Source organism: Cicer arietinum, chromosome 2 (genome assembly GCF_000331145.2).
Source record: "Cicer arietinum cultivar CDC Frontier isolate Library 1 chromosome 2, Cicar.CDCFrontier_v2.0, whole genome shotgun sequence".
In the NCBI taxonomy this organism is placed as follows: Eukaryota; Viridiplantae; Streptophyta; class Magnoliopsida; order Fabales; family Fabaceae; genus Cicer; species Cicer arietinum.
The window spans coordinates 43,203,942-43,229,038 of NC_021161.2; the positions used below are offsets into that span (position 1 = coordinate 43,203,942).

General features: G+C 27.3%; 3 protein-coding genes across 4 annotated transcripts; 2 read left to right on the forward strand and 1 right to left on the reverse strand.

The window, feature by feature from the left end:
- Positions 1-629: 629 nt before the first annotated feature.
- LOC101502510 (nudix hydrolase 17, mitochondrial-like) lies at positions 630-3,277 on the reverse strand. Of its 2 annotated transcripts, none has more exons than XM_027331775.2 (5): positions 2,967-3,277; positions 2,231-2,342; positions 1,966-2,052; positions 1,480-1,612; positions 630-1,082 (listed from the first exon to the last, which is right to left on the reverse strand). In XM_027331775.2, the coding sequence occupies exons 1-5, from the start codon at positions 3,062-3,064 to the stop codon at positions 1,069-1,071; spliced, it is 444 nt and encodes a 147-aa protein (XP_027187576.1). In that variant the 5' UTR covers positions 3,065-3,277; the 3' UTR covers positions 630-1,068. The 2 variants fall into 2 exon arrangements, with proteins under 2 accessions (XP_027187576.1, XP_004490826.1); XM_004490769.4 differs by having other exon boundaries at positions 644-1,082; positions 1,484-1,612.
- Positions 3,278-17,354: 14,077 nt separating this feature from the next.
- LOC101502819 (glutamine synthetase nodule isozyme-like) lies at positions 17,355-20,779 on the forward strand. The gene is made up of 12 exons (XM_004490770.4): positions 17,355-17,537; positions 18,221-18,260; positions 18,578-18,681; positions 18,850-18,898; positions 18,980-19,086; positions 19,181-19,268; positions 19,369-19,497; positions 19,596-19,670; positions 19,879-19,932; positions 20,022-20,059; positions 20,141-20,300; positions 20,384-20,779. Exons 1-12 carry the CDS (start codon positions 17,464-17,466, stop codon positions 20,534-20,536), a joined length of 1,071 nt encoding a protein of 356 aa, XP_004490827.1. The 5' UTR covers positions 17,355-17,463; the 3' UTR covers positions 20,537-20,779.
- Positions 20,780-21,989: 1,210 nt separating this feature from the next.
- CAARF8 (auxin response factor 8) lies at positions 21,990-24,024 on the forward strand. The gene is made up of 2 exons (XM_004490771.4): positions 21,990-23,060; positions 23,139-24,024. Exons 1-2 carry the CDS (start codon positions 22,077-22,079, stop codon positions 23,667-23,669), a joined length of 1,515 nt encoding a protein of 504 aa, XP_004490828.1. The 5' UTR covers positions 21,990-22,076; the 3' UTR covers positions 23,670-24,024.
- Positions 24,025-25,097: the final 1,073 nt, after the last annotated feature.

Sequence of the window (25,097 nt, forward strand, 5' to 3'; positions counted from 1 at the left end):
ACGGTTAAAAAAAAACATATTGTGACACTCCTCAGATCATGTAGTGACAGTCCTCAAAGTGTAGCAGGACGCCCCCTTAAAGTTGACACTAAATCTGGGTGTCACTCAAAGTATTATTGACCTTTACCTACAGTTTATAACTTTTAGTGACACATTTTGCATGTCACGATACGTCAATTTTTTTGTAACCGTGCGATATCACGTGTATTGTAGAAGTTAAAGTTTAAAATTTGGGAGAAAATTGAAAATAATAAACTGCATTTTTTATTTTATTTTGCCTTAAGTGTCTCTAATTTGAAAGCTACTATCTTTGTTCTTATTTGTAAATACTCATTAAATTTATTCCTAAATATAAGTATCATTTCAATTTATTAAATATATATATATATATATATATATATATATATATATATATATATTTTCAAACAGTTTTTATTAATATTATTTATTTATTTTTAATTATGAAAAATTAAATTTAAGACATTCAAATAATATAAAAATTATTTTAGAAATATTAACACATAAAATAAATCTATTAACTGTCCTGACAACTTTTTTTAATAAAAGAAAAAACAATAAATTTTTATAATATAAAAAGAGGTATAAACTAATTATTTGTTAAAAATACGAAAATTGGTTTAAGTGATTATCCCCCACATCCAAGATCGTTCTTCCATGTACAGATCATATATCAAACCCATGAAAACACATTTATTTTACTTTTCTAAAATGAGAGTAATTTAAAAATAGAAAAGTATATTAAATAAAAACTTTTCTACTTTTATCTTTAACAAGAAAGGGGGATGAATTGTTTAGTACTATATATGTGATCTAGCACCATTTTTTATACATTTATAATCTTAACATCAATATGTACAAAATTCCATTAACTATTCTTGTTGATGCATCAATCTCTAGGAAATTACCCTGTTTACAAGTCCAATTTGTCATCTCTTACTACTAACTCTTAATTGTTATAATTAATGATCAAGTTTATGAGCTGTGACACGATTTACTAGTCTCTCTAGAGCTTCTCTCATCCACCATTGTTGACAAACTTCCCTTGCTTCAGAAACCTTCATCTATATCCGAAATAGAAAAATCAAATCATTTTGAGTATGTAACAAGAAAAATCAGGAACAAAAACAAAAATTCAAACCACATATCATTATTATGCATTTTTTTTAATAAAAAAATTAAATTAAATTAATGATGAATTTGTTTGTCTTAGAATAAAATTGATGTCGTATTTTAGAAGTTAATTAAAGTAATATTACCTACGAAGACTAATCCAACATACATGAACCAAATATTATGAACAACAAAATTTCAAAGACTATATGAAGAAGAAAGAAAAAGGAACCACACGAACAATATATCTTTTTGGACACACTGATACAAAAATGTTTATATAAATAATATATATGTGTGTGTGTGGAGAGAATAAACACATATTTAATTAAGCAATATTTGTTTTACCTACCCATGTTCTTTGACGAACACTCTGCTCTGGCCAAATGTCTAATTGCTCTTGAACAAGTAGAGGGAACATGTAGCCTTCATATAAAGAACCATTGTTTTTACCCTTGAACCTCCACTTACCCAATTTACCCTACACCAACCCAATAATACAAATAAACAATAATAAAATATTGTGTGTTTGGTGTTCTCTATAACAAAAATTCACTTTTAACAAATTGGTTTTAGTTAAATATGAATTAATTGTAAAATTATTTATGTTCGAATATATTTAGTAAAAATGTATTGAATAAGATTTTTTAGTATAAAAATCACATTTTAAATTAAAAATTATAAATTTTAGTTTCAAGTTAAAAATAAGTATAAAGGCAAATCAACTTTACCAAATAATAACTAAACATATTAAATTCAATTTTACATATATTTATAAATTATGTATTGTGTTGGTATAGAACTAAGGATAATAAATTGATAAAGTAGGCTCACCCCTACAATGATGCCTCTTACTCCTGCTTCCTCTACCGTTTCTCGCAAAGCTGCCTCCTTTTTTGATTCATCACTTTCCCATCCTCCCTGGTTTTTTATTAGGTCAAGAAAATCATTAATTCTACAAAAATATTTCATTTAGCTACAAATTGTATTATATAAAATCAAAAATCAAAATATTTATTTTGAAGAAAAAATATTAAAACAAGAGCCATTTTGCTGAAGAGTAATAATTTATTGGCAAATTATTTTGATGTAGGCTTACCTTAGGAAATAGCATCCTTTTGCTTTTCTTAGAAGTAATTACCAAAACTTCTAATTCTTCAGGTATCTCTAACGAAGTTTGGTCACAAATTATGTATCTGTATGGTATGCATCTGCACGGTTGTTCAAGAAGGTTCATTAATCAATATTGGAAGGAAAAATATTTACAAAAATTCTCCAAGATTTATATTTTGAAGGGTGCAAAATTGAAAATTGGCTTATTTGAAAAAAAACTTTATATATATATATATATATATATATATATATAGTCAATTGTCACCAAGTTCTTAAATATATTACGTTGATAATTTTTTAACTTGAGTGCAATCACCATACACTGTGAATGACATCTAATGAAAAGTTATTATATCACATAGAAATAAAGATAGGGGTAAGTGTTACTATGTCAAATGATCAGTTTCAAACAGTGACACCTTTTAATTTAACAACAATTGTAACCATCATTTTCCCCAAACAATGACACCTCTTGTGCTCTCTTAAAGGCTTACTAAAAAAATTTCAACAAATACTAATATAAAGTAATAAAAGTTTACCGTCCACAAATAGCATTTTATATGATTATTAAGATATATAATTAAAGTGTAATATATATTTTTTTAAACTGCGATTAATTAATAATGTAATTTTTTTTTATTTATAATAATAGTGTATATGAATTAAATCATAGTATCAGTAGTTAAAAATTTGTAAGAGTGATCAAGAATATTAAGACGCACCCGACAACTTGACGACGACCTTTCCGGTAGCGCTGCAACTCCCTACCAGTACGAGAAACCAATGCAACAACACTTTCTTGGGATACCGAAGTGGTCATAGTTTTGTTTTGTTTTTTGGTTTGCTAGTTATGAGAATATATATTTTGAAAGAAAGAGAGAGAGGGGAGAGGAATTAATTGCTAGTATGGAAAACAAGAAGCAAGCAACAATGTAAATTGTGCTTGTGGATGATATATAGAAAGGGAAGATGGATCATATTAATAATGGAATTTGGGTAATGTTAGTTAGAGATAAAGGGTGGGCAGAGAGAATATTGGGTAGGGCAAAAATGTTGACTTTTCTTTATGGAAGAGAAGATTTAAATTATCAACATTTAGAATAGTGGCAAATTTAAAATGGATCATAGTAAAAATATTTAAAATTTTAACCATTATAAACATCGTTTTTAAAAGTAAATGCTAATGTAATGTTTATTTTTATTATTAAGATAGTAACTTAAATGATATTAATTTGATAAAAAAAAAATAAAGACAAATAAACATGTATTTCGTGTTGAATTAACATTAACTAAGTCATTGTCTTATTCATAAAATTGAGGAGATTCACAAACTATAATTTTAAAAGAATATTATCGACCATTCTTAAAATTTTCAATAATTTTTAAGTAACGGTTCATTTGACTAGTTATAAAAAATAGTTTATTTTATAAAATGGTTTGTTTTATATATTTTTCTCCGTCTTATTTGTAAGAAATAACTATATTGATACCAATTATATTATATTAAAGACTCAATTAATTCTCTCACAATTTTTGTTCGATTTTATTTAGTCCCTTATTAGTCTCTAACAATTTTATATGAGGGACAAATTAATCGATGATGTATCATGTAAAATGATGATCTGTTAGAAGAAAATGTGAATTTATAAACAAGACACTGGTGTGTAAAATGATTTAGGCCAAATCAACCCAAACCCTCTATTTAAATTTTGAAATGTTCAGCAAAAAATGCCCGAATTAATCTCTTACTTATTTGGATGAAATAAGTCCGTCCCTCTAAATTTTTAATTGTACAACAAAAGGCCCAAATCACTCCCTCACTAATTTGAGCCAAATAAGTTCCTGGTTTATTATTTGTAGTCTCTCATTCTTATATTTTTAATCATCATAGAAGATTAAAAAGAAATCAAATGAATTATTTTGTCTTAGACAGCTTCAAAATGATACCATCAAACATTGACAACTTCAAAATAATACCACTAACATAGGCTAGTTCAAAATATACCAAAAATAAAACATGACATACTAAAACATGGTTGTGGTGGTGATTGCGGATTATCAAATGATATCATTATTCCTATAGTTTTTCATTTTCAACACAAAAACTCACAAACAATTAAGTTCTAAAGTAATGCAATTGACAATCTCACAAACAGAGAAAAAAATAGTAACATTAACCTATGTTACTTGTGATTGTGTCAAAGACACTTACTTCATCTTGAATAGTTTGTTTCCTTTGGTTAGATTTACTGATATTTCATTTTGAAAAAAATTGTCTTAAATATTATTTTCTCGTACTTTGCTGGATAGTAAGATCTAGTATCTAGTAGTAGGTTTTCAATATAGTAATATAGTAAGTCAATCAAGTATTTCTTAATAACTCATTTGGTAGCTTGTACGTAGGGGCGAAAATATAATAGACTGCCTCAGAAAAGTTTAGGACGTAGTTTATGTTAGGTCTAAATTAAACCAAACTTTTAAAAAGAATAAATAGATAAGACTAAAACTTCTAAAAAATTAGTTAAAAGACCATATTAAAGGTCACAAAAAATCTTTTATGCCTATCAAGTCAGTCTATTTATATAAATATAAGTAATATTTTTATCAATATTATTATAATTATTATATTAAATTTTGATATTTTTGTTAGATGACAAACTTTTAGAAATTTAAGGATATTTAACTTCTTTAGTTTTTTGCGTATTTAAATGCACTATCGTAAAAGAATTGAAATAAAATGTCATATATACTTAGATTTTTTAAAATATATGTTAAATATCAAAATAAGATTTAATTTAATTGACATTTAACTCATTAGTTTATTTAAAGATATGTTTAATTATTTATTCAAAATGTTAAAATAAAATTGACTTTTAAGTAGAGTAATAAGACATATTAGATTTTCATCAAGATCATACTCAAAGCTAAAAAATAAGTTTAAGTCATAGATCATACTCAGGTCTTACAAAACTTAACTCAACTTAGCCTATACCCAACCATATTTACACTTATTGAAAAGTAAATACACATGATGCCAACTCACTTTTGTATAGACACTTTAAATTTAAGTCACAAGCATGTACTAAATTAGTGGAAAAAGTTGTTGAAAAAAAAAAGAAAAAAAAATTAATTTATATATATTATTTATATAAAATGTTTTTAAATTATCAATCAATTATATATAATAATTTTTAATTTTTAATTTTTATGATAATTATCTCTAAAGACACTATATATAGTCATGATTTAACAGCTCTGTGAAATTTTTTACGTCCATAATGCATTTATATTTTAGTAATTTTTTGACGGTGTGAATAGCTCTAATGTGAAATTATATAGTAGTAAACTTTTGTTTACTTTGATAAAAAGAAAAATCTCAACAAATGAAATAAAAGAGAAAAGAAACGTGGATATCCTGAAAAGAATAAAGTGCTTACGTAAGACTAAGAGGGAAAGAAATATAAAAATATATTAAAAAAATTAAAACAATTCAAGCAATGAGTCATACCTGTGTGAGCAAGCTCAGTGCCTCTTTCCATGCACTTTCCTAAGGCATTCTATTTCCATGCTCCAGAAGCAAAGATTAATTATCTACAAGTTAATTTAATCATTTGGACTTACTATTAGATTAAACTCCACTTGAAAAATTAAGTAGTCACATTTGAATATGTAGTCACATTTAAGGTAATTGGAGTCATCTCTTACAAGTATGTGTTTGTAAGTCAAGTTAGATCAATTTTAGCCAAATTTGTTTTTCGATCCAATTAAATTATATTAATTCAATCGGATAAAATAAAAAGTTTGTTACTTACACTGAAGTACTTTGGGTTTGAACAAATGATTTGGATTTTTTATTGATCTCGAGGTGTATAGACACTACTATTTCTAGATGTTAAATAAAAGTGACCTTGCTCACAACTTTATAAATCCAACTTTGGTAGAACATTTAGGTCTTCTGTAACATTTGTCTTAACTTCTATATGATTTGGTTTTTGTTGTTAGTTTAATGGTAAAAGTTCGACTTTATAATTTTAAAAAATAAAATTTAAATCTCATATTCATCAATTATAATTGAACTACTATTTCCACTATTATTAATAATTTCTTCTTCATAATTTTTTTTAATGAAAAGGTAAATTATTATTTTTCTTTTAAAAGTGAACTTTTTTTTTAACATAAAAAATGAGACATTCTTCAAATGCGAAATATAATAACATACAAATTACAAATTATGAGTCTTACATAAATAAATAAATAAATAAAATCTTATTAGTTACATATATATTAGAAAAGAGATTTAACTATAAACTGAACTACTTCAATTTTCTAATTTTTTTTGAAAATGTGTGGTTTTTCTTATACAATTTTATTTTGGAAAGTTTAGACATCATTTCAATGAAGTAAACCAGAAAGATACTAACAACAATTGGGCCATCATACTCCAAAAAACTGAAACAGTCAACAACAGCAAGCCCAAGTGATTGCATATATGGAAACGTGTCAAAGAGTGAAAAAATTACTTTGCACCCCAACACATTGTCCTCACACTCCAACAAAATTTTCAAATTATAACTTTGTCCCGTACAATTTTTCACAACAAATATTTCAGAAAAATATTCATACAATTTGTGAAGCAGACAATTTTGAATTTTTTATATTTTCACATTATTAAACATTTTATTTTGAATTTTTATAAAAAAATCTTAAACTTTTAGTTTTGAAAAAAATTACATTTTTATTTTAGATTCTTGTTTTTCAATCAACATATTAAATGTCTCTATAACTACCATCTTAATTATAAGTATGGGACAACAACTTACATGAATTTTATTCATATGTAAACAATTGAATGGTGTCCATATTATTTTATATTTAGAAGTTGTATTTATTTTGTTTTCTTAATCTGATAACCAATGATTGTGTGTTAAGTATTGTTTTGTTCTTAGTATGTTTGAATAAAATAATTTGTAAATTTTTTATTCATTTTAAAAATAGACCAAAAATTATCATTTTGATCCTTCTAATTTTAGTTATATTTAATTTTGGTCCCTTAATATTTTTTATGATTTTAGTTTATTGAAATTTTAATTGTTTTAATGAAGTCCCTCTTTGCTTTTCGATTGTTAACGCTTTATAATCTCTTCAAATTTTCACAATTAATTTGGTTTAAACCATATTCACTAATCAATGGAAGTATTCTCTTGAGGAAAAGCATTATGAGGATCTTTTGGGTACAACCAACTATCAATATATTAAGAAAGTAGAATATCATCAAAAAATTAATAGTATGCTTCCCATTTTTAATCATGGCAAGAATATGAAGGAAATAAATGACAATTTTATTCATTAAATCACATGGTTTTGTTTTAAAAAAAAATGAGTCATTCTTTTTTTAAAAAAAAACAGGTAGTTTTTAGAAGTTGAGAAAATAAAGTAGTTTGTAGAAGTTAATAATTGAAAGAAAAAAAACCATTTCTTTGACAAAAATTTGCAAAGGACATATTTCTTTTGAAAGAAATGATAAAGACATTTTTTAAAAGAAATGCAAATGATATATTTGTAAAAAGAAATACCAGACACCAATGAATATATATGCAATGATGGTGTAAATAATTTTACATGGCCAATAATATGAATATAAAGGTTGCAGTACAAATTTTATGACTGATATTTTTCAGATACATAAATATAAAAAATTCTCTTTTTATAACTATTGCTTAAAAAATAAAGGACATATATTTTTCAGATACATAAATATAAAAAATTAAGGTACAAATCTTTGTCACTAATACATAAAAAAATACAACAAATATTTTCACTAATACATAACAAAACACAAGACAAATATTAAAATTAAACTGGATAAATATTTATAATTGACACAAAAAATACAGAGAAAATATTTATAACTGATACATAAAAAACACAAGACAACTATTTGTCATCAATAAATATTACAAAAATATGGTATAAATATTTATAAATGATGCATAAAAAATACAAGACAAATATTTGTAAGTAATATATATAAAAAAATCACGTAGCACATATTTTTTAGTGATACATAAAAAATAAAGGACAAATATTTAAAAATGATAAATATTAAAAAAGAAATGGGACAAATATTTTCTATTGGCCCATAGAAAAACACAAGACAAATATATGAAATAGCAATGTCAATTTACAATGAAAGGGGTTTGAATTGTAAATTCACCTATTTAAATTTTCCTGTTAAAAACTTAATAAAATAACTCAAGAATGATCTTGGTTATGAAAATAGAAAACGAAGAATGTTCTTAGTTCTGAAAATAGAAAACAGAGAACGTTATTGGTTAGTTAAAATCACAGTTTTAGATTATCTATTTAACTTTATAATCAAAATCACTGAAAGTAAATAGAGATAATGAAGAGATATCTCACAAAGATATATCATAGTTCACCCAACTCGGGATACGTCCAGTTCTCACAACTGTGAGATTTTCCACTAAGTGTTCAAACATAGATCGTTCTTGGTTTTACACAGTTTTTGTTACGATCAACCTTGATCTATAACAACAATTCATTGTCACCACATAAAGTATTCAATCAAGTCACCTATCAATCTGAAGAAGATTTTACAATTCACCTTTTAACCATAAAATGATTTTTACAACAATTCTTAAACTATAAACAACATTTATAGTAGAGTTTTCACACCAAATGATTTAGAGAGATTGATTGAATCTGATTATGCTCAAATCATGTTTGAGAATAGATTTTTGATAAAAGAACTCAGTAATACGATGTGGATATATGATGATGAATTCAGAACTGATTCTTTTGCAAATGAGAAGCTTTCAAATAAGTAAGTGTATGTGATTGGTGGATTTTTTTAGCACTTGAAGTTATGCATTTTTCTTGAGCTTGTGGTTCCTTTTATAGGCTTTAGGATGTTTAATGACAGTCAAAAAGAGCCTTTGGAAGTGCTCTGTCAGTCTTGACCAAAGACTAGATTTTATGATTAAAAAATGTTCAAGTCTTTGGACACTTTTGAGTTCTGTTTTACTGGTCTGGAATTCTTCATCCTTGACTATGATGGTCATTTGTTTATGCACGCAAACATCTCAGAGATGTGCTTAATCGATTAAGATTAAGATTGTCTTTTGAATCTTGCAAAATAGGCTGCATAATCATGAAATAATGTCGGGGAATGATATAACAAAGTTGAAGAATGATGGTCAATAAGCTGGAGAATGTTTGTATCATTCTGGACTGATATCATCATACTGGAGAATGATGTTGATGATTCCGGAGATAGTTGTTAATCATTCAGGAGAAAGATGTTATTGCTGAAGATCAAGTGTAACAAGCTGAATAATGTTTATCAATCTGGAGACTGATGTTACACTGCTGAGGAATGATCATTTGTCACTTTTGCTTTGAGTTGTGCTCTTTAATCTTTGATCTTTTTGAGTGATTATTTTGCCCAAAAGAAAGTTGTACATTCCTGGTATATGAACTAGAAATCGATTCGTGATTTGCAAGAGTTTTCCTTGCATTAAAAACTGATGTGATCTTGCTTGCTGAAAATGAAAGAACGAGGAGAATGTTCTTGGTTTTCCAGACTATGTCAATAACGTTCTTGGTTCAGTCTTGTTCATTTTTAGCTCTTTCTTTGAATTGATTTCTCTTTCATTTGCTTTGTAACTAACTTGGATTATTATACTCAAACGCACATGTTAAATTAACACATAATTTAGAATCATAATTAGAGTCCTTAATTAACTTATTTATTTGTTTACATCAAAGTATTAATTTGGAATTTTGGCTCAACAATATATATGTGTCATTGTTAACAATACAATATTAAAGGATAGATATTTATCATTAATACATAAAATAAGTACTAAATTATTGAAAAATATGGTTTAATATGTAATACTTACTTATATTATAAGTGCATTTGATTTATTGAAAAATAAGGGACTAAACATCGAAACTCCAGTTATAATACATTTGATTTCAAAAGTTATTAAAGAATTGGACAAAATGAGAGGTGATAGACCGGAAAGAGGCTGAAATTTTTTGTCTCTCAATTAACTATGAAAAACTTTTTGTTTTATGTATAAATTATCTAAATCACCGGATAATATTTTATTTTTAATTTAAAAAAATTATTTCTTCATCTCTTAACTATCTCCAACCTCCCTTCTCTCACATTTCTATCTCTCTCTTCTCTTTCTCTCTAGGTCTTACTTGCTCTCTCGGCCTTTCTACCTCCAACCTTATCTCTTATTTCGCTGCCACTCTCTTTTATGAATATTTATTCAATATTATTTTGTTTGTAATTCCATTCCTTAAAAAATATATTAGAAGATAAAAAATTGTCAAGTAACTTAAGTGATTGTGATGCATTATTATGTTCAATACTTTTCTTTTGCATATCTAACGCACTTATGTGTATATACATCATATATGGACCGTGTATTATGTATATATGTAAATAAACATACAATATTAATAATGGTTGTACTTATGGAATTGGTTGGTTGTGGCATAATGATTTAAACTTATTTTTGAATTAATATTATGAACCGTGGTTTGAACTCATCGATGCATTAATTTTGATATTTTTTCCCACTAATTGGTGATTTCATTCTTTACTTGTATTTGTAGAGAAACACAATTAAAATTAAATCAACAATTTTTAGAAGTGATAATCAAATCAAAATTAATGTTTTAGTAATATTCTTGCTCATAAAAAAAATTAGGCCTAGTCCCTTATTTTTACCAATACACGAAATCGATTTTTCTATTTTAAAATTTGACAGTTTTGATTCTTCATTCTAAATTTTTAATTAAAAAATCGTGATGTGATATATTTTAAATAACGTCACATATGATACGATGATATAAAATGATTAACATTCATAAAATTGTAATAAAATCCTTTAAAAATTTAACTTTCAACTTCATAAATTTTTCACTTTTGTAATTTAACTAATGACATATGAATAATTAATGATGGTTTTATAATTTAAAATATGTCAAATTATCATTTTTTTTAGTTCAAATATCTCAGAGAGAGATGAAAATTGTTTAATTTTAAAATATGAAAATCAATTTCGTGAATTGGTGAAAATAGAGATCAAAACTACAATTAAACAAAAAAAATATTAAAATTATGGTTTTAGTGTACTATATTCGGTTTATGCCTTCATGATTGTTTCTTTTAATTAAAATACAACATCCATTCATTCAAATTTATAAAACTAGGAATTCATTCAAATTTGTAAAATTAGTTACGAATCAATGAGTTAAAATAAAATAAAAATAAAAATTGTAGAAAACATCAATTGAGAACGATGCAAATTCAAAGTCGCACTAATATATTAATTTGTACCAAACGAACACCACAATAAAACAAAAAATTAAACAACGATGTATTAAAACAATGAACAAAACAACACTACGTTCCGTTGATGAAATTACTGACAAAAGACAAAAAAAAAAGAATAAAACTAAATCGAAGTAAAAACTGCACTTGTTTTATTAAATAAAAGGAAAAAAACGATAAAAGAGAGATGATTTCAAGGCAAATATTTCAAGAAACTACACTTCTTGAATAGGTAAGAAGAAGAAAGGTATAAGCAAAGGACGCGAGTAGGGTTTATGTTTATCTTGGTCTCTCTAACTTGCAACTAAGCATTGCATTCATTATTGAACATTTATTTTTATACACTAAAAAATTTAATATTACGGAGTGAAGTATAAGAGTAGGGATTTAATTTATAAGACTTATGGATTTAAAAGATTTTTAAATAAAAAATGTTTGACTTGGATGAAAATCACTTTTAAAATAATTGATATGAATAATTGTAATATGTTAACAATATAAAATATTTTTCATTATCAATGAATGTAAATTAAGCTCAAGAGATATAATTGTAATATGTTTGACAATATAAAATATTTATCAATGAATCTAAATTAAGTTCAAGAGATATATCTTCCAAATCCGCAAATATATAAAATATTAAAGTTTACTTAGATTAATCAAAAGAAAGGTAAATTGAGTTCATATTCGTTTGCCTTGGTGGTTGAACTGGTTCATGTTTAATAACCATGCTTGCCCTCTAGGTATATCCTAAGCCGTCGTTATCAAGTTTCCATTGGATTCATATATATCACACTTTTATGAAAAGTATAAGATATTGCTTTGTACTTATAAAAAAGTTCAGGTGGTGCTGCACATTTCAAGATAAAAATCATATCATATAAAAGTTATATGAAGTGATTGAATTGAAGTGATTAATGAATTATATTCAAAAACGAATTGTTTTAGAGAAAAATTATATGAAGTGATTGAATTGAAGTGATTAATGAATTATATTCAAAAACGAATTGTTTTAGAGAACTTGAGTTTAAATTGTGAATGACACAATTCTTCACCAAATTTTATTTATTTCACAATTGAACTTTAGATTATTAGAAAACACTATTCTCTTGAAAACCACATAATTTAAAAAAAGTGAAATAGACACCTTAGGGAACATTTTTTGAACAACATGTTCTAATACATTTGAGGGAAATAAAGCACTCTACGCATTAATGCTTCGAATTGAAAGAATGGAGATGCTATTCTTAAGGTGAAATATTTTTCACATAATGCAATTCTCTCCTACTCTTATGATCACCTTTAATATTGGCATTGGCATGGATGACAACTATAAAGCCATTTGTTGCTTTTCATAAATTCTACCAAATGCATGGTAAGTACCAAAAAGCTATGATATGCATGCAATGCAATTCCACTCAGCCTAGTACTTTATGTCTAATTATTTGAATATCAAAAAATCCATTTGGTTATATTTACACGGCGTGAAAACAAAACCAATGATCCAATCCCGAACAAATCCATGGAATTGGTTCGTTTTTATTCATTCATAATAGAGTTTAAATCGAATCAAACAAATCTGATGTCTTTTAACTCGAGTATTAATTTTATGTCATTCAAAATTGATAATTTATATCACAACGAAATCATTATATTTTATTTTTTTATTTTATTTTACATTATAATTTTACTTGAGTGTTATCTTAAAAAATATTTTATATTTATATATTTTTTAATTATCATATATTATTTCTTTATTGTAGTTTATATGTATTTTTTTAATAATATAAAAAATATATATTATTTTTGTAAAAAAAAATATTATTAAAAGTATAGAATTTCTAAAAATGTGAACACGATTGAACCGGATCAAACCAATTTATTCTTTATGGGCTTTCTTTGGTTAGGCCTTTGTGAGAAAAGATCGAGAAAGTTAAATTAAATCAATTAATTTTTATTGATTCAAATTTTTTTCCACCAAAATTGAAATAAATTGATCCGTTAAGCCTTATCTATTTATTATTTGTAGTCTACTAGGGATAAACGAAATGATTGATCGCAATGTGTGGATATTTGTTGTAATGTGTTCATTTAAAATATTTTGAATGTTATTGATTAGAAAATATTTTGGTTTACAATACTTTATCATTTTAATTTAAGATATTTTGATAATTTTTAAATTTAATCACAACGATAACGATTATTCATTACAACGACCACTTCTTCAAGGTACTTCATCAATTCACTACAATTAATTGTCAAGCTACACTCATCCTAGATCACATAAGGTAATTTTTTTTTTTATATGTCCATGCCAATAATTTTTCTTTAAATATCTATATCACTACTAGAAAAACTGAATTTAGCGTCAGCCACAAGCCAACGCTACTAGGACAAAAACCGACGCTAACATTGATTTAGCGTCGGTGTCGGGCCTAGACTAAAATGGTCGAAGCTAATACATAGCGTCGGTCAAACACCATCCGATGCTATTTTAGCGTCGGCCAAACCTACTCTAAGTCGACGCTATTAACAAAATTAAAATGTCAAGCTAAGTTCATCAAAAACAAATTTTATGCTACCGATTTGACTTTATTAAATAAAAATTATTTTTTTTATGAAAAAAAAAGATCGTGCACTCTCAGTGTGAACAAATTTACACATATATTTAATAAGAGTACTTGATTTTATCATTTTACTACACGATTCTAACTGTCATCATAAAATAATTAGACATTCAATGACTCATTTTGATTGCTAGTGTAAAATTGTTTACTCTAACAATACACTCCATTGAACTCTTTTCTATTATTATTATTATAATATTAAATTTTGTACTTTGTTAAATCATAAATTTATTAACATTTTATGTAATTTAAATATATTGATCTATATCAATTTTTAACATATTTAAATCTATTGTTGTAAAATAGAATTAAAATAGAATATCATATAACGTTAGTTCTTTAAAAATTCATGTTAAATATGAAATTAGAAATTAAAGTAATTGATATACTAACTTGTTAGTTTATTTGTAAAAGCCGAAAAAAATAAACTTTAAAACAATAGTAAATTAGATTTTTAAAAAGTATTTCCGACCATACCGTGTTTTGATAAAGATCAAGTCAAACTCTATAAGAGATAATACATTAGACTTTAGATTTATTATGTTTTACAAGTTTGATCTGAATTAATTTATTTTCACCCCTTACATCATATAGGTGGACCTAAATTCTTTTTTACTCTAATCGAAAATGTAAATCAACCAAACCAATTATTCCTCCAAATTCACAATTTTCTTCTGTAGAAATAATATGGACTTATGGAGATTTAGAGCTTTGTTTGGCAAAAGTAATAGTTAAAGAGAATTAGCAAAAGTTGAGTAGCATCTTTTTTATGATCCCCTTTTTATATATACTGTTCACATTTACAAAACAAGACCTCTATTATTGCAAGGTATTAAAATCCATATTGTATTTCAACATCGTATACTAATAAGTGTGGGTATCGATCCAATATATAAGAAAAAACATTTAAAGAGAGAATAAAAATAATATAAAAATATTTGAAAATAAAACCTTATATATGCTTATTTTAATGGTTATGAAGCCAAATATTGAAAATAAAACCTTGGTATTATCGAAACTCTCATTGACTCATACAGAATGTGATAGACTACACCACTCCTTTCTTTGGGTATTTCCCTCTCTTCCTCTCCTAATTCTCAAACAAATCTTGTGATTTAGGACCAATTAAATAAAGATAGATTTGCAGGACAATCCTTTTTCCTTCTTTCTTTTATGATATTTGTAGTGAATTCAATATCAGCCAAGTATTGCAAACAAACATATGCAAAAAAATAAAAAAATAGTTGCATAGTCATATAATTCATCAATCATCATCTATATAGAAAAAGAAACACATGCACGTAATCTTTCTCCAGTCTTCAGAAATTTCCTTCCATTTATTTACACACGGGAATCACGAGACTTTTCCCATATATACTAACGACGGTGTATATTTTTTTTTTCAGATTTATCAAATTATATTTTGTTTGTTACTTTGATATATTATTTAAAGTATATCTATTGTGGGAATGAATTTCGGTGTATTGAAACCTTATATTAAAAACCTTTTCTGAAGGTGTAATTAGAAAACATATTTTATTGTTTGTAACGACCGTACAAGTATGAAATACGAGAGATTTAAAAGAAAAAAATTAAATAAAATTTTTTTTAGAAACTTTTATATAAAGATGTAAATATTTGACAATTTCAATTATTTAATTAGATAGAGACACATAAAGTTGTAAATAAATAATTTAATGAAGAGTAAAATTAGACGGAAAAAGTCACACTAAAGCTTGATATTTCTTTTGTACTCCCTCCATTTTTTTTATTGAAACAAATAATATGCATTCATCTAAATTGTTAGCATATATTAATTGAGAACAACACAAATTTAACTATCAATAAATTTACAACATCTAAGTTAATATGATAAATCGACAACAGACTAACAAATATGACAAATTAAAGTGTAAAAAATACACACACATCTAGATTGTAATATTGACAATGACAAATTTATTAATTAAATATGTAATGAATCAAAACAAATCTTCAATTTGTATAAAATGAACATCGCAACAAGACGAAAAATAAAATAATGTCACACCAAAACGATGAATAAAATAATATCGCGTTAAGAAGAAAAAATTACAGACCAAATATGAGGGAGAATTAAATCTGAAAACAACTTATTTGGATAAAAGAAAAAATAAAAAAGATTATTTTGATAAGAGATTAGACAAAAAAAATCATAAATCACCCCCTCCTTTATTAATGAAGAAGAAAGGTGTAAGTATTGTCGGCAAGTAAGTATTTCTCCAACCTTATTTAAATAAGTATCTCTCCCACCTTATAAATAAGTAAAAGTTCCTTCTATCACACCTATATTAAGAAATTAATTATATATACTAAAATATTTTTTACTATAATAAAATCTCATTAAATTTGCTATGCACTTATCTTAGGAAAACGATGAATTAATAAGAAGTCTTTTTGGAACAATGATATTTAGTGATTTTTGTTTATATTCGAGACAACAAATTATAATGACTTTTGTTTATATATAGTTCGTGTAATTTTATTTTAAAAAATTGTCTCTGTATGTTTTGAAATTTGCACAATAGTCTCTACATTACAAATTTTTGCTAATTGATCTCTAAAGTAATTTCAAATTTTGAAAGTTAGTCTCTCTAAATTTTTTAAATTTTCTAAATAAACCCTCGAGTTTTCCAAGATTTTAGTTTTGGCTCTAATTTTAATTTTAATAACAGTTTCCCCAAAACTTTAAAATATATAAAAATAATTCAACTTTAAATAAATAAATATTATATCCAAACACTGTATTTATAAATGAACGTAATAACACTGTTAAAGCGTTTGAATTGTTTCACCATAGAGTTTTCCAACATTCCTTCAAACTACACTCCTAAGTAATCCACAGTTTAATTAATGTAGATGTAAATAACTAAATATAATACTATTTACCATGACAATGAAAATCTATTTATTTTGCCTAATTGGTGGATTTCTATGGAGTGATAAGTAATTTTTTATAAAGTTTAAAGGTAGTATTTAAAAAAAAAAAACTATTTTTAATGTATCCAAAAAAAGATTGTAATTGATGATAACATTTGAAAAGTTGTTTTATCATTAATTAATTAATTTTGTTTTTGAAAAAAATAAGGAGAAAACAGACTATAAAAACCACACAACCTTGTACCGAATCAGTTGAATACAAAAAAATCTGCATTTTTTAAGCATCCATTTTGAAAAATGTCTCTACTCTCCGATCTAACCAACCTTAATCTATCCGAAACCACAGAGAAGGTGATCGCTGAATACATATGGTTAGTTTTTTCTTCCTTTTTACATTCATCATTTTCATTCCTCTAATCGTTTGTGTGTGCATGGATTTGTTTTTTTAGGAACGTTTTCACAAATATTTCTCATAATGGGTTTGATCTGTTTTTGTTCATTTTTTATTTTATTGATCACACATTCAATTCTTCTTCACTGTGTATTGCTCTGATTCCCCTGTTTTTTATTTTTGTTTTATTATCACTTTTGTTAGTTTTATTTACGTGAATGTGGATGTGTTTGTTGTGATACTTTTTGATTCATATTTAGATTTTGGTTAATTGGTTTTTATTTATCATATTGTTTTGGTAAAAACAATTATTTTGGTTTGATTGTACATGTTTTCCTTACTTTGATAATTTATTTTCCTGATTTGAACCCAAACATAATTTATTGATGTTTGTGTTTACGCAATTTCAATGTGAATACTAGATAAATTTTAATGATGAGATCTGATTGTAATTTTTTACGATATAAAGAGTTGTAAGTGCAATTTAAGACTTTATTCATAACTTGTCATGGTTTTAATTGGAGATAAATGAGTTTTTTTATTTTTGTTCTTTGGTTGTTTGTGTCTTGTGTGTTTACCAAATCACCGTTAATCACATTTACATTCAAGTACTTTGTTAACCTATTACATGTAACTTATTTTTCTATATTTGCACTATCATAGGATCGGTGGATCTGGTACGGACCTCAGGAGTAAAGCAAGGGTAATTTACCTCACCACTCACCAAAACCACAAAAATCATATTTATTTAGTTTTCAAAATATAAACAAAAATTGTTTGACACATTTTTTCTTTCTATTTATTAGACGTAACAATTACAATATTATTTCAAATTGAGAAGAAAAAATGCATTTTATATTAACGTTCAAGGCAGAATAAATAATTTTTATTAAATAATAGTGTAAAATTATTTTATACCAGTACTTACTTATTTTCTTTAAAATTTTAGAGCACATGCATTTATGGATTTGAAATAATTTTAATTTATGCATGTATAAAATACAATGGTTTTGAATATAGACTCTCTCTGGACCCGTTGAAGATCCTTCAAAGCTTCCCAAGTGGAACTATGATGGTTCCAGCACTGGTCAAGCTTCTGGAGAAGACAGTGAAGTGATCTTGCAGTATGTCCCTTTTTTCTACCTTATCATATTTTTTAGTATACACTCTAACATATTATTTCATTATATAGTACATTTTAATTAATTGTTACACATTTAATTTAATTAGAATGGATACCATTTCATAAACTTTTGTAATTAATATATTTTTATCTTATCAAAATTCAACAGTCCTCAAGCAATTTTCAAGGATCCATTCAGGAGGGGTAGCAATATCCTGGTATATATTTAATTTTTCTACTATATTATCTAAATTTGTATTTAGTTTTGAATTTTAATCAAAGTAATTAATTGAATTTAGGTTATGTGTGATGCCTACTCTCCTCGTGGGGAACCAATTTCCACTAACAAAAGAAATGCTGCTGCAAAGATATTCAGCCATCCTGATGTTGTTGCTGAAGAACCATGGTCACTTTTCATTATTGTTTCTAATAAGTTTTTATCATGATTAATTTATTGTTATCCTTTAATAATTAAACATTTTTGTATGATCTTTAAATAGGTATGGTATTGAGCAAGAATACACTTTGTTTCAAAAAGATACCCAATGGCCTCTTGGATGGCCTATTGGTGGCTTTCCTGCACCTCAGGTGAGAACACTTTGTTTGGATTTGGATTCTTCTATTTATAAGTATAATTGATGTTGTTGTGTACTACATGAATTATATATAATTTTTGTTTGGTAAATAGGGACCATACTATTGTGGTATTGGTGCTGACAAGGCTTTTGGGCGTGAAATTGTTGACTCACATTACAAAGCATGTCTTTATGCTGGCATTAACATTAGTGGAGTTAATGGAGAAGTTATGCCTGGTCAAGTAAGCTTCTACATTTTATCTTCCAATTTTTACATTCACTATTCCTTACCTTTATATTTCATAAAAATACATTCTTCATGATATGTAATGTAATGTAGTGGGAATTCCAAGTGGGTCCAGCTCTTGGCATCTCTGCTGGTGATGAAGTTTGGGTTGCTCGTTACCTTTTGGAGGTAGCTACCATAAAATTTAAATCATTTACCTTGCAAGGATCATATGAACGATTAAATCTAAAGACATAAATTATATCATTTAAAAATTTAATCGTTTATATAATCGATGCAACGTAAAGCAATTAAGCCCATGTTTATTATTAAAAGTTATAACCAAATTATTTTTATATAATTATTGTAACAAAAATCTCACTTTATGTGATTACAGAGGATCACTGAAATTGCTGGAATTGTGCTATCCCTTGACCCAAAACCAATTAATGTGGGTAATTAAATCCTTACAATTTGAAATTTTGTTTTAAATCCTTCAATTATTGTTATTGAATTTGTGATGATATTGAGTCTTATTAGGGTGATTGGAATGGTGCTGGTGCTCACACAAATTACAGGTAAATTATTAATCATGGTTAATAATGAATGTTGAAAATGAATGAATGAATGAATGAATAACAATAAATGTTGCATTGTAGCACAAAAACAATGAGAAATGATGGTGGGTATGAAGTGATTAAAAAGGCAATTAGTAATTTGGAGAAGAAACACAAAGAGCACATTGCTGCTTATGGAGAAGGCAATGAGCGTCGTTTGACTGGAAAACATGAAACAGCTGACATCAACACCTTCAAATGGGTAAGTGTTATGGTTGAGACTTGAGATGATGAGTTAATTAATAATGTTCCTTAAAATTAATTCATTGTGAATGCAAATTGCAGGGTGTTGCAAACCGTGGTGCATCAGTGAGGGTTGGAAGGGACACTGAGAAAGAAGGGAAAGGATATTTTGAGGACAGGAGGCCAGCATCTAACATGGATCCATATGTTGTTACTTCCATGATTGCTGAGACAACCATTCTCTGGAAACCATGATCAACCACCTTATTTTCAATCATATTCAACCAATTTGGATCCACTTCTTCGTTTGGTTTGTTTTTCTTGACAGTGTGTGTTTGTTGCATTCTTATTGTTATGTTTCTACGACCTTGTTGCTTCTTCGAATCAATTGTAACTTACAATTGTAATTCGAATTTGCTTCAAGAGTTGACAATAATGTTAGATTGTGTTTATAAAAAAGAAGAGTTAGATTGCTACTTGTTTTAATGTTTGGAAAAAGAATGATGAAAACTAACCATCTAACAATCAAAGGCTAACTAAATGACTTCCACTAATTGGCCCTACATGACAAAACACAAGGCCCACTAACACTACTTCATTACATTGAAATACATTCATAATACTTCTCTTTTAATTCAATATCTCTAAGTTCAAAATTGGTAACATTCTTCTCAACTCCTTGAATCTATCTAGTATTAAAAATAAAATAAAAAGCTCTTCGAATCTATCATGCCTTAGTAAAGACATCAACAATTTACAAATTTGTTTTGCAATATTTTAGTTCTAACTTCTCTACGTTGATTTCAACCTTAAAAAATAAATTTGATCTTTATGCAACAATATTTTCCTTTTTTGGTAATAATTTTTTTCTCCTTTTGTAACACCAATCTCCTTTAAGTGTTCAACAAACTTCTTTTTTGAAAATTGATATTTTGCACTAAAAATTTAGACGATTTGACCATATTGAATTATTTTATCATCTCATGATAAATTCTACAAATATAATAAATAAATAAATCAAAATACATTGAAATCAAAATCAAAATTATTTTTTAAAATACGTAACAAATTGGCCCTAAAGAGGGGCAAACCCATCCACTATCTTGTAACAAATTGGCCTTAAAGAGGGCCAAACCCATTCATTGGACAATGACCTATAATTGATTTTGAAAAAAAATATTTTAATTCTTAATACACTAAAACTAAAAATAAATGGTACATAAAGAGAAAAATACCTATGTTATAGATTGTGTCTCCACTGTATTTTAATTTATTTTAAATGTACGAGTGTTTTTTTTATGCAAAATGTGTGATTATTGTTATAATAGTTTATTAGTGTATTAAAATTACAAAAACATAAAAAAATTGTCTATTAATAACTATTGTCTTTAAATGTGTTATTAATTAATTAATTTTGTCTTTAATATATACTTTTTGTAATTTTAATTATAAAATTACTAATAAAAGATAAATTTAAATATATTTTATAATTTTAATAAATTCATAAAGTATACCAACATTTAGCGATGAAAATATGTAGCGATTTAAGTAGATAAATAGTACTCGAATTTAAGTAACAATAGTACCACTCCACAAGTCAACGTTTTTTGTATAGATTGAGTAAAATAAAAGGAGCAAAATTCGGGACACTAAAACAACTTTTTCCGTCACTCACACACTCCCACTACTATATAGGTCTTTATTATTTGAAAACAAACCAACTCAAAGCTTATTCGCGCTTTGACTTTCTCTCTCCATAACTAAACCCTATTCTTTCTCACTTTTCCAAACCACCATGTCTCCGACTCATCCCCGCCGTGTTCACTCAAATATCTTGCTCGGATGCACCGGCGCCTCCGTCAAAATCCCAAAGCTTCATTCACAAGTTTATTATTTCCCACTAGGTCACTTACACCACGCCTCCCCTTCCCCAACCACTCACACACTCTCCATTCTCAATCGTCACCGTTCCATCATTCCTTGTCTCGTCTCCACCGTTGATCTTCTTGCTGATACTCACTCCGATGAAGTCTTTGCCAAACTTCTCCTCACTCCCGTAACTACCTTCCGTCTCCAAGAACCTCAAGATCATTCCGTTTCCGACGACGCCGATAAAGTTGTTTCATCTGTCAAGATCCTATCTCAGTCCGATGCTAATAACGGCGGTGCATTCTCCGTACCGCGCTCCTGCGCCGACACGGTCTTCCCGAAACTTAATTTCGAGGCCGTACCGCCATCTCAGGAACTCTTCATCACCGACGTTCACGGCGAAGTCTGGAAGTTTACTCACACTTTTCGCGGGAATCCTCGGCGACACTTGTTCACGACTGGATGGAGTACTTTCGTGAACAAGAAAAAACTCGTCGCCGGGGATTCGGTTGTTTTTATGAAAAACTCGACCGGAGAGATATTCGTCGGGATTCGAAGAATCATGAAATTCGAAGCCACCTCAGCTGCAGAGGTGTCAGAGGAGAACAAGGAGTTTGAGGGATTTTTGAGGAACGGGAAAAGGGGGAAAGTAACGGAGCAAGCGGTTAGAGAGGCGGCGGAATCGGCGGAGAAGAAGAATGCGTTTGAGGTTGTGTATTATCCGAGTGACGGTTGTTGGTGTGATTTTGTGGTGGATGCTAAGGTGGTTGATGAAGCTATGAAGATCGATTGGAGTTGTGGAATGAGAGTGAAGCTTTGTTTGGAGAATGATCGTGATTCTTCAAAGATGAAATTAATTCTGGGGACAATCTCTAATGTCTCTACTGCTACTCCATGGCGCATGCTTCAGGTATCTATCTATTTTTGGTTTTGATTATATTTCAAGAAGGTTTCTTGATTATTAATAAAGTTGAATCCATAATTACAGGTTAACTGGGATGGAGCTGAAGTATCAGAGAATCTAAAGCAAGTGAGTCCATGGCAAGTTGAAGTTATTTCACAGATGCCTGCACTACATTTAGCATTCCCCCCAACAAAAAAGTTTAGAGCTACTCATAATTCAAGTGGCATAGAGGGATCCACTACAATACAGTTTCTTTGTTCAACAGCGAAATCCTCAAACAGAACACCTTTGAATTATGATACTTTAGATGCTAGCATAAAGGGAGTCAGGCAAAATCTTCTATCTGTATCAGATAAGGGCAATAGTTTCATTGGGGTTAATTCAGTGGCAGGATTGAGTATTGTGTCAACAGAGCTAACCCTTCACAGTTCTATATCTACTAATGACAGCTCGTCGGATACCAATATTAGTATCGATACCAAAAAGGCTACTTCCCCTTCAATTATGCTATTTGGTACCATCATACAACCTGTTCAATGTGATTTTCAAGATTCTGGTATCAAGACCTCTGATGATGAAATTCAAGATATTCACAAAGCTTGCACAAATGGGTGAATAGAAAATAATAATTCACTGATATAGGGATGTTCTCTCGTCCTCAATCATGACGAGGATCCAGATTTTGTGCTAACATAGGGTTGGTTAGGTCTATTGAAGAGACTTGTGCAGTTCAACATTAAGTAAATATTTTGCACTTCCTATAAGTCAGATTTTTTATTCTGATTTTTATGTTGAAAAATAATTGCTAAACACCCATTTAGGTGTATATACCTTGGGTTCTTGAGAGAGTAATAGATAAAAAAATAATAATTAATAAATATGATACGATAGGAGGAGAGATGGATAGAGGTAAAAGGAATATCGGAAAATATTGGAGGTTTATGTATCATCACTATTTTATATGATAGTAATTTTTTTATGGTTTGTTATAACAATTTACTATTATATTTTACAGCAACTCAGAAAACTATTTTAAACTTTAGTAGGATTTCAATGATTTCATAACATGACAACTAAGTTGAGGAACATAAATAAGACTCTAATGAAAAAAAGTTTGCTTTATAAGAAGACCGATACATAATCAATGTATGGACGCTTATGACCTCCCCCTCTATGCCTTGCGGTAATGATTCCTCTGGCATTACGGTCTTTACAATACAATGATGCTGTCCATAAATCAAAAGACCAACCCATAAATTTGCAATATCTTTTCGTGATTGAAATAAATTTGCATCATTATATTCCACAATTTTAATCTCTCTCATATTTTTTAATTAAAAAATTGTAATATGATGTATTTTAAATGACATGTCAAATAATGTTATGATGTCGTTTATATGCATTTTATGTTTATATATTATTAATTAGATTAAATTACATCTGTGGTTCCTTAACTTAATTTCAGTTAACGTTTTAATCTTTTATCTTTTTTTCTTCCAAAGTGGCCATTTATTTTAATTTTAAGTGACCATTTGATATTTTATGTTTTAAAATATCAACAACATTATCATTTTTTTACAAAAACTCAAAAAAATCATCAAAATTTTCAACCAAAACCCATAAAATTAATAATCATCTTCAATATAATGTAAATTTCATCAAATCCATCACTTAACTATTCAAATAAACTCATATTTTCATCTCCAACAACATCAAATAAAGAATGAAAATATGAGTTTACTTCAAGATTTAAGTTATGAATTTGATTAAATTTGTATTTTATTGAAGATAATAATGAATTTTATGTGTTTTGTTTAAAAATTTTGATGATTTTTTGTAATAAAAAAAAGGACAACATTGTTAACATTTTAAAACATAAAATATCAAATTGTCACTTAAAATTAAAATAAAGGACCAATTTGGAAAGAAAAAAAAGATAAAGGACTAAAACGTTGCCTAAAATTAAGTTAAGGGACTGCAGATGTAATTTAGCCTATTAATTAAATAACAAAAATAAATAAAATTTAAAAGTTGAAATTGAAG

What these genes read in the sequence shown, in the direction of transcription:
- LOC101502510 (XM_004490769.4), bottom strand. Translation starts at nt 3,064, where the DNA reads ATGACCACTTCGGTATCCCAAGAAAGTGTTGTTGCATTGGTTTCTCGT. An exon ending in AAAGGATGCTATTTCCTAAG is followed by an intron (nt 2,053 to 2,230) that starts GTAAGCCTACAT and finishes ATAAAAAACCAG; the next exon opens with GGAGGATGGGAAAGTGATGA. An exon ending in TAAGAGGCATCATTGTAGGG is followed by an intron (nt 1,613 to 1,965) that starts GTGAGCCTACTT and finishes GGGTTGGTGTAG; the next exon opens with GGTAAATTGGGTAAGTGGAG.
- LOC101502819 (XM_004490770.4), top strand. Translation starts at nt 17,464, where the DNA reads ATGTCTCTACTCTCCGATCTAACCAACCTTAATCTATCCGAAACCACA. An exon ending in GAGAAGTTATGCCTGGTCAA is followed by an intron (nt 19,498 to 19,595) that starts GTAAGCTTCTAC and finishes AATGTAATGTAG; the next exon opens with TGGGAATTCCAAGTGGGTCC. An exon ending in TTGACCCAAAACCAATTAAT is followed by an intron (nt 19,933 to 20,021) that starts GTGGGTAATTAA and finishes GAGTCTTATTAG; the next exon opens with GGTGATTGGAATGGTGCTGG.
- CAARF8 (XM_004490771.4), top strand. Translation starts at nt 22,077, where the DNA reads ATGTCTCCGACTCATCCCCGCCGTGTTCACTCAAATATCTTGCTCGGA. An exon ending in CTCCATGGCGCATGCTTCAG is followed by an intron (nt 23,061 to 23,138) that starts GTATCTATCTAT and finishes CCATAATTACAG; the next exon opens with GTTAACTGGGATGGAGCTGA.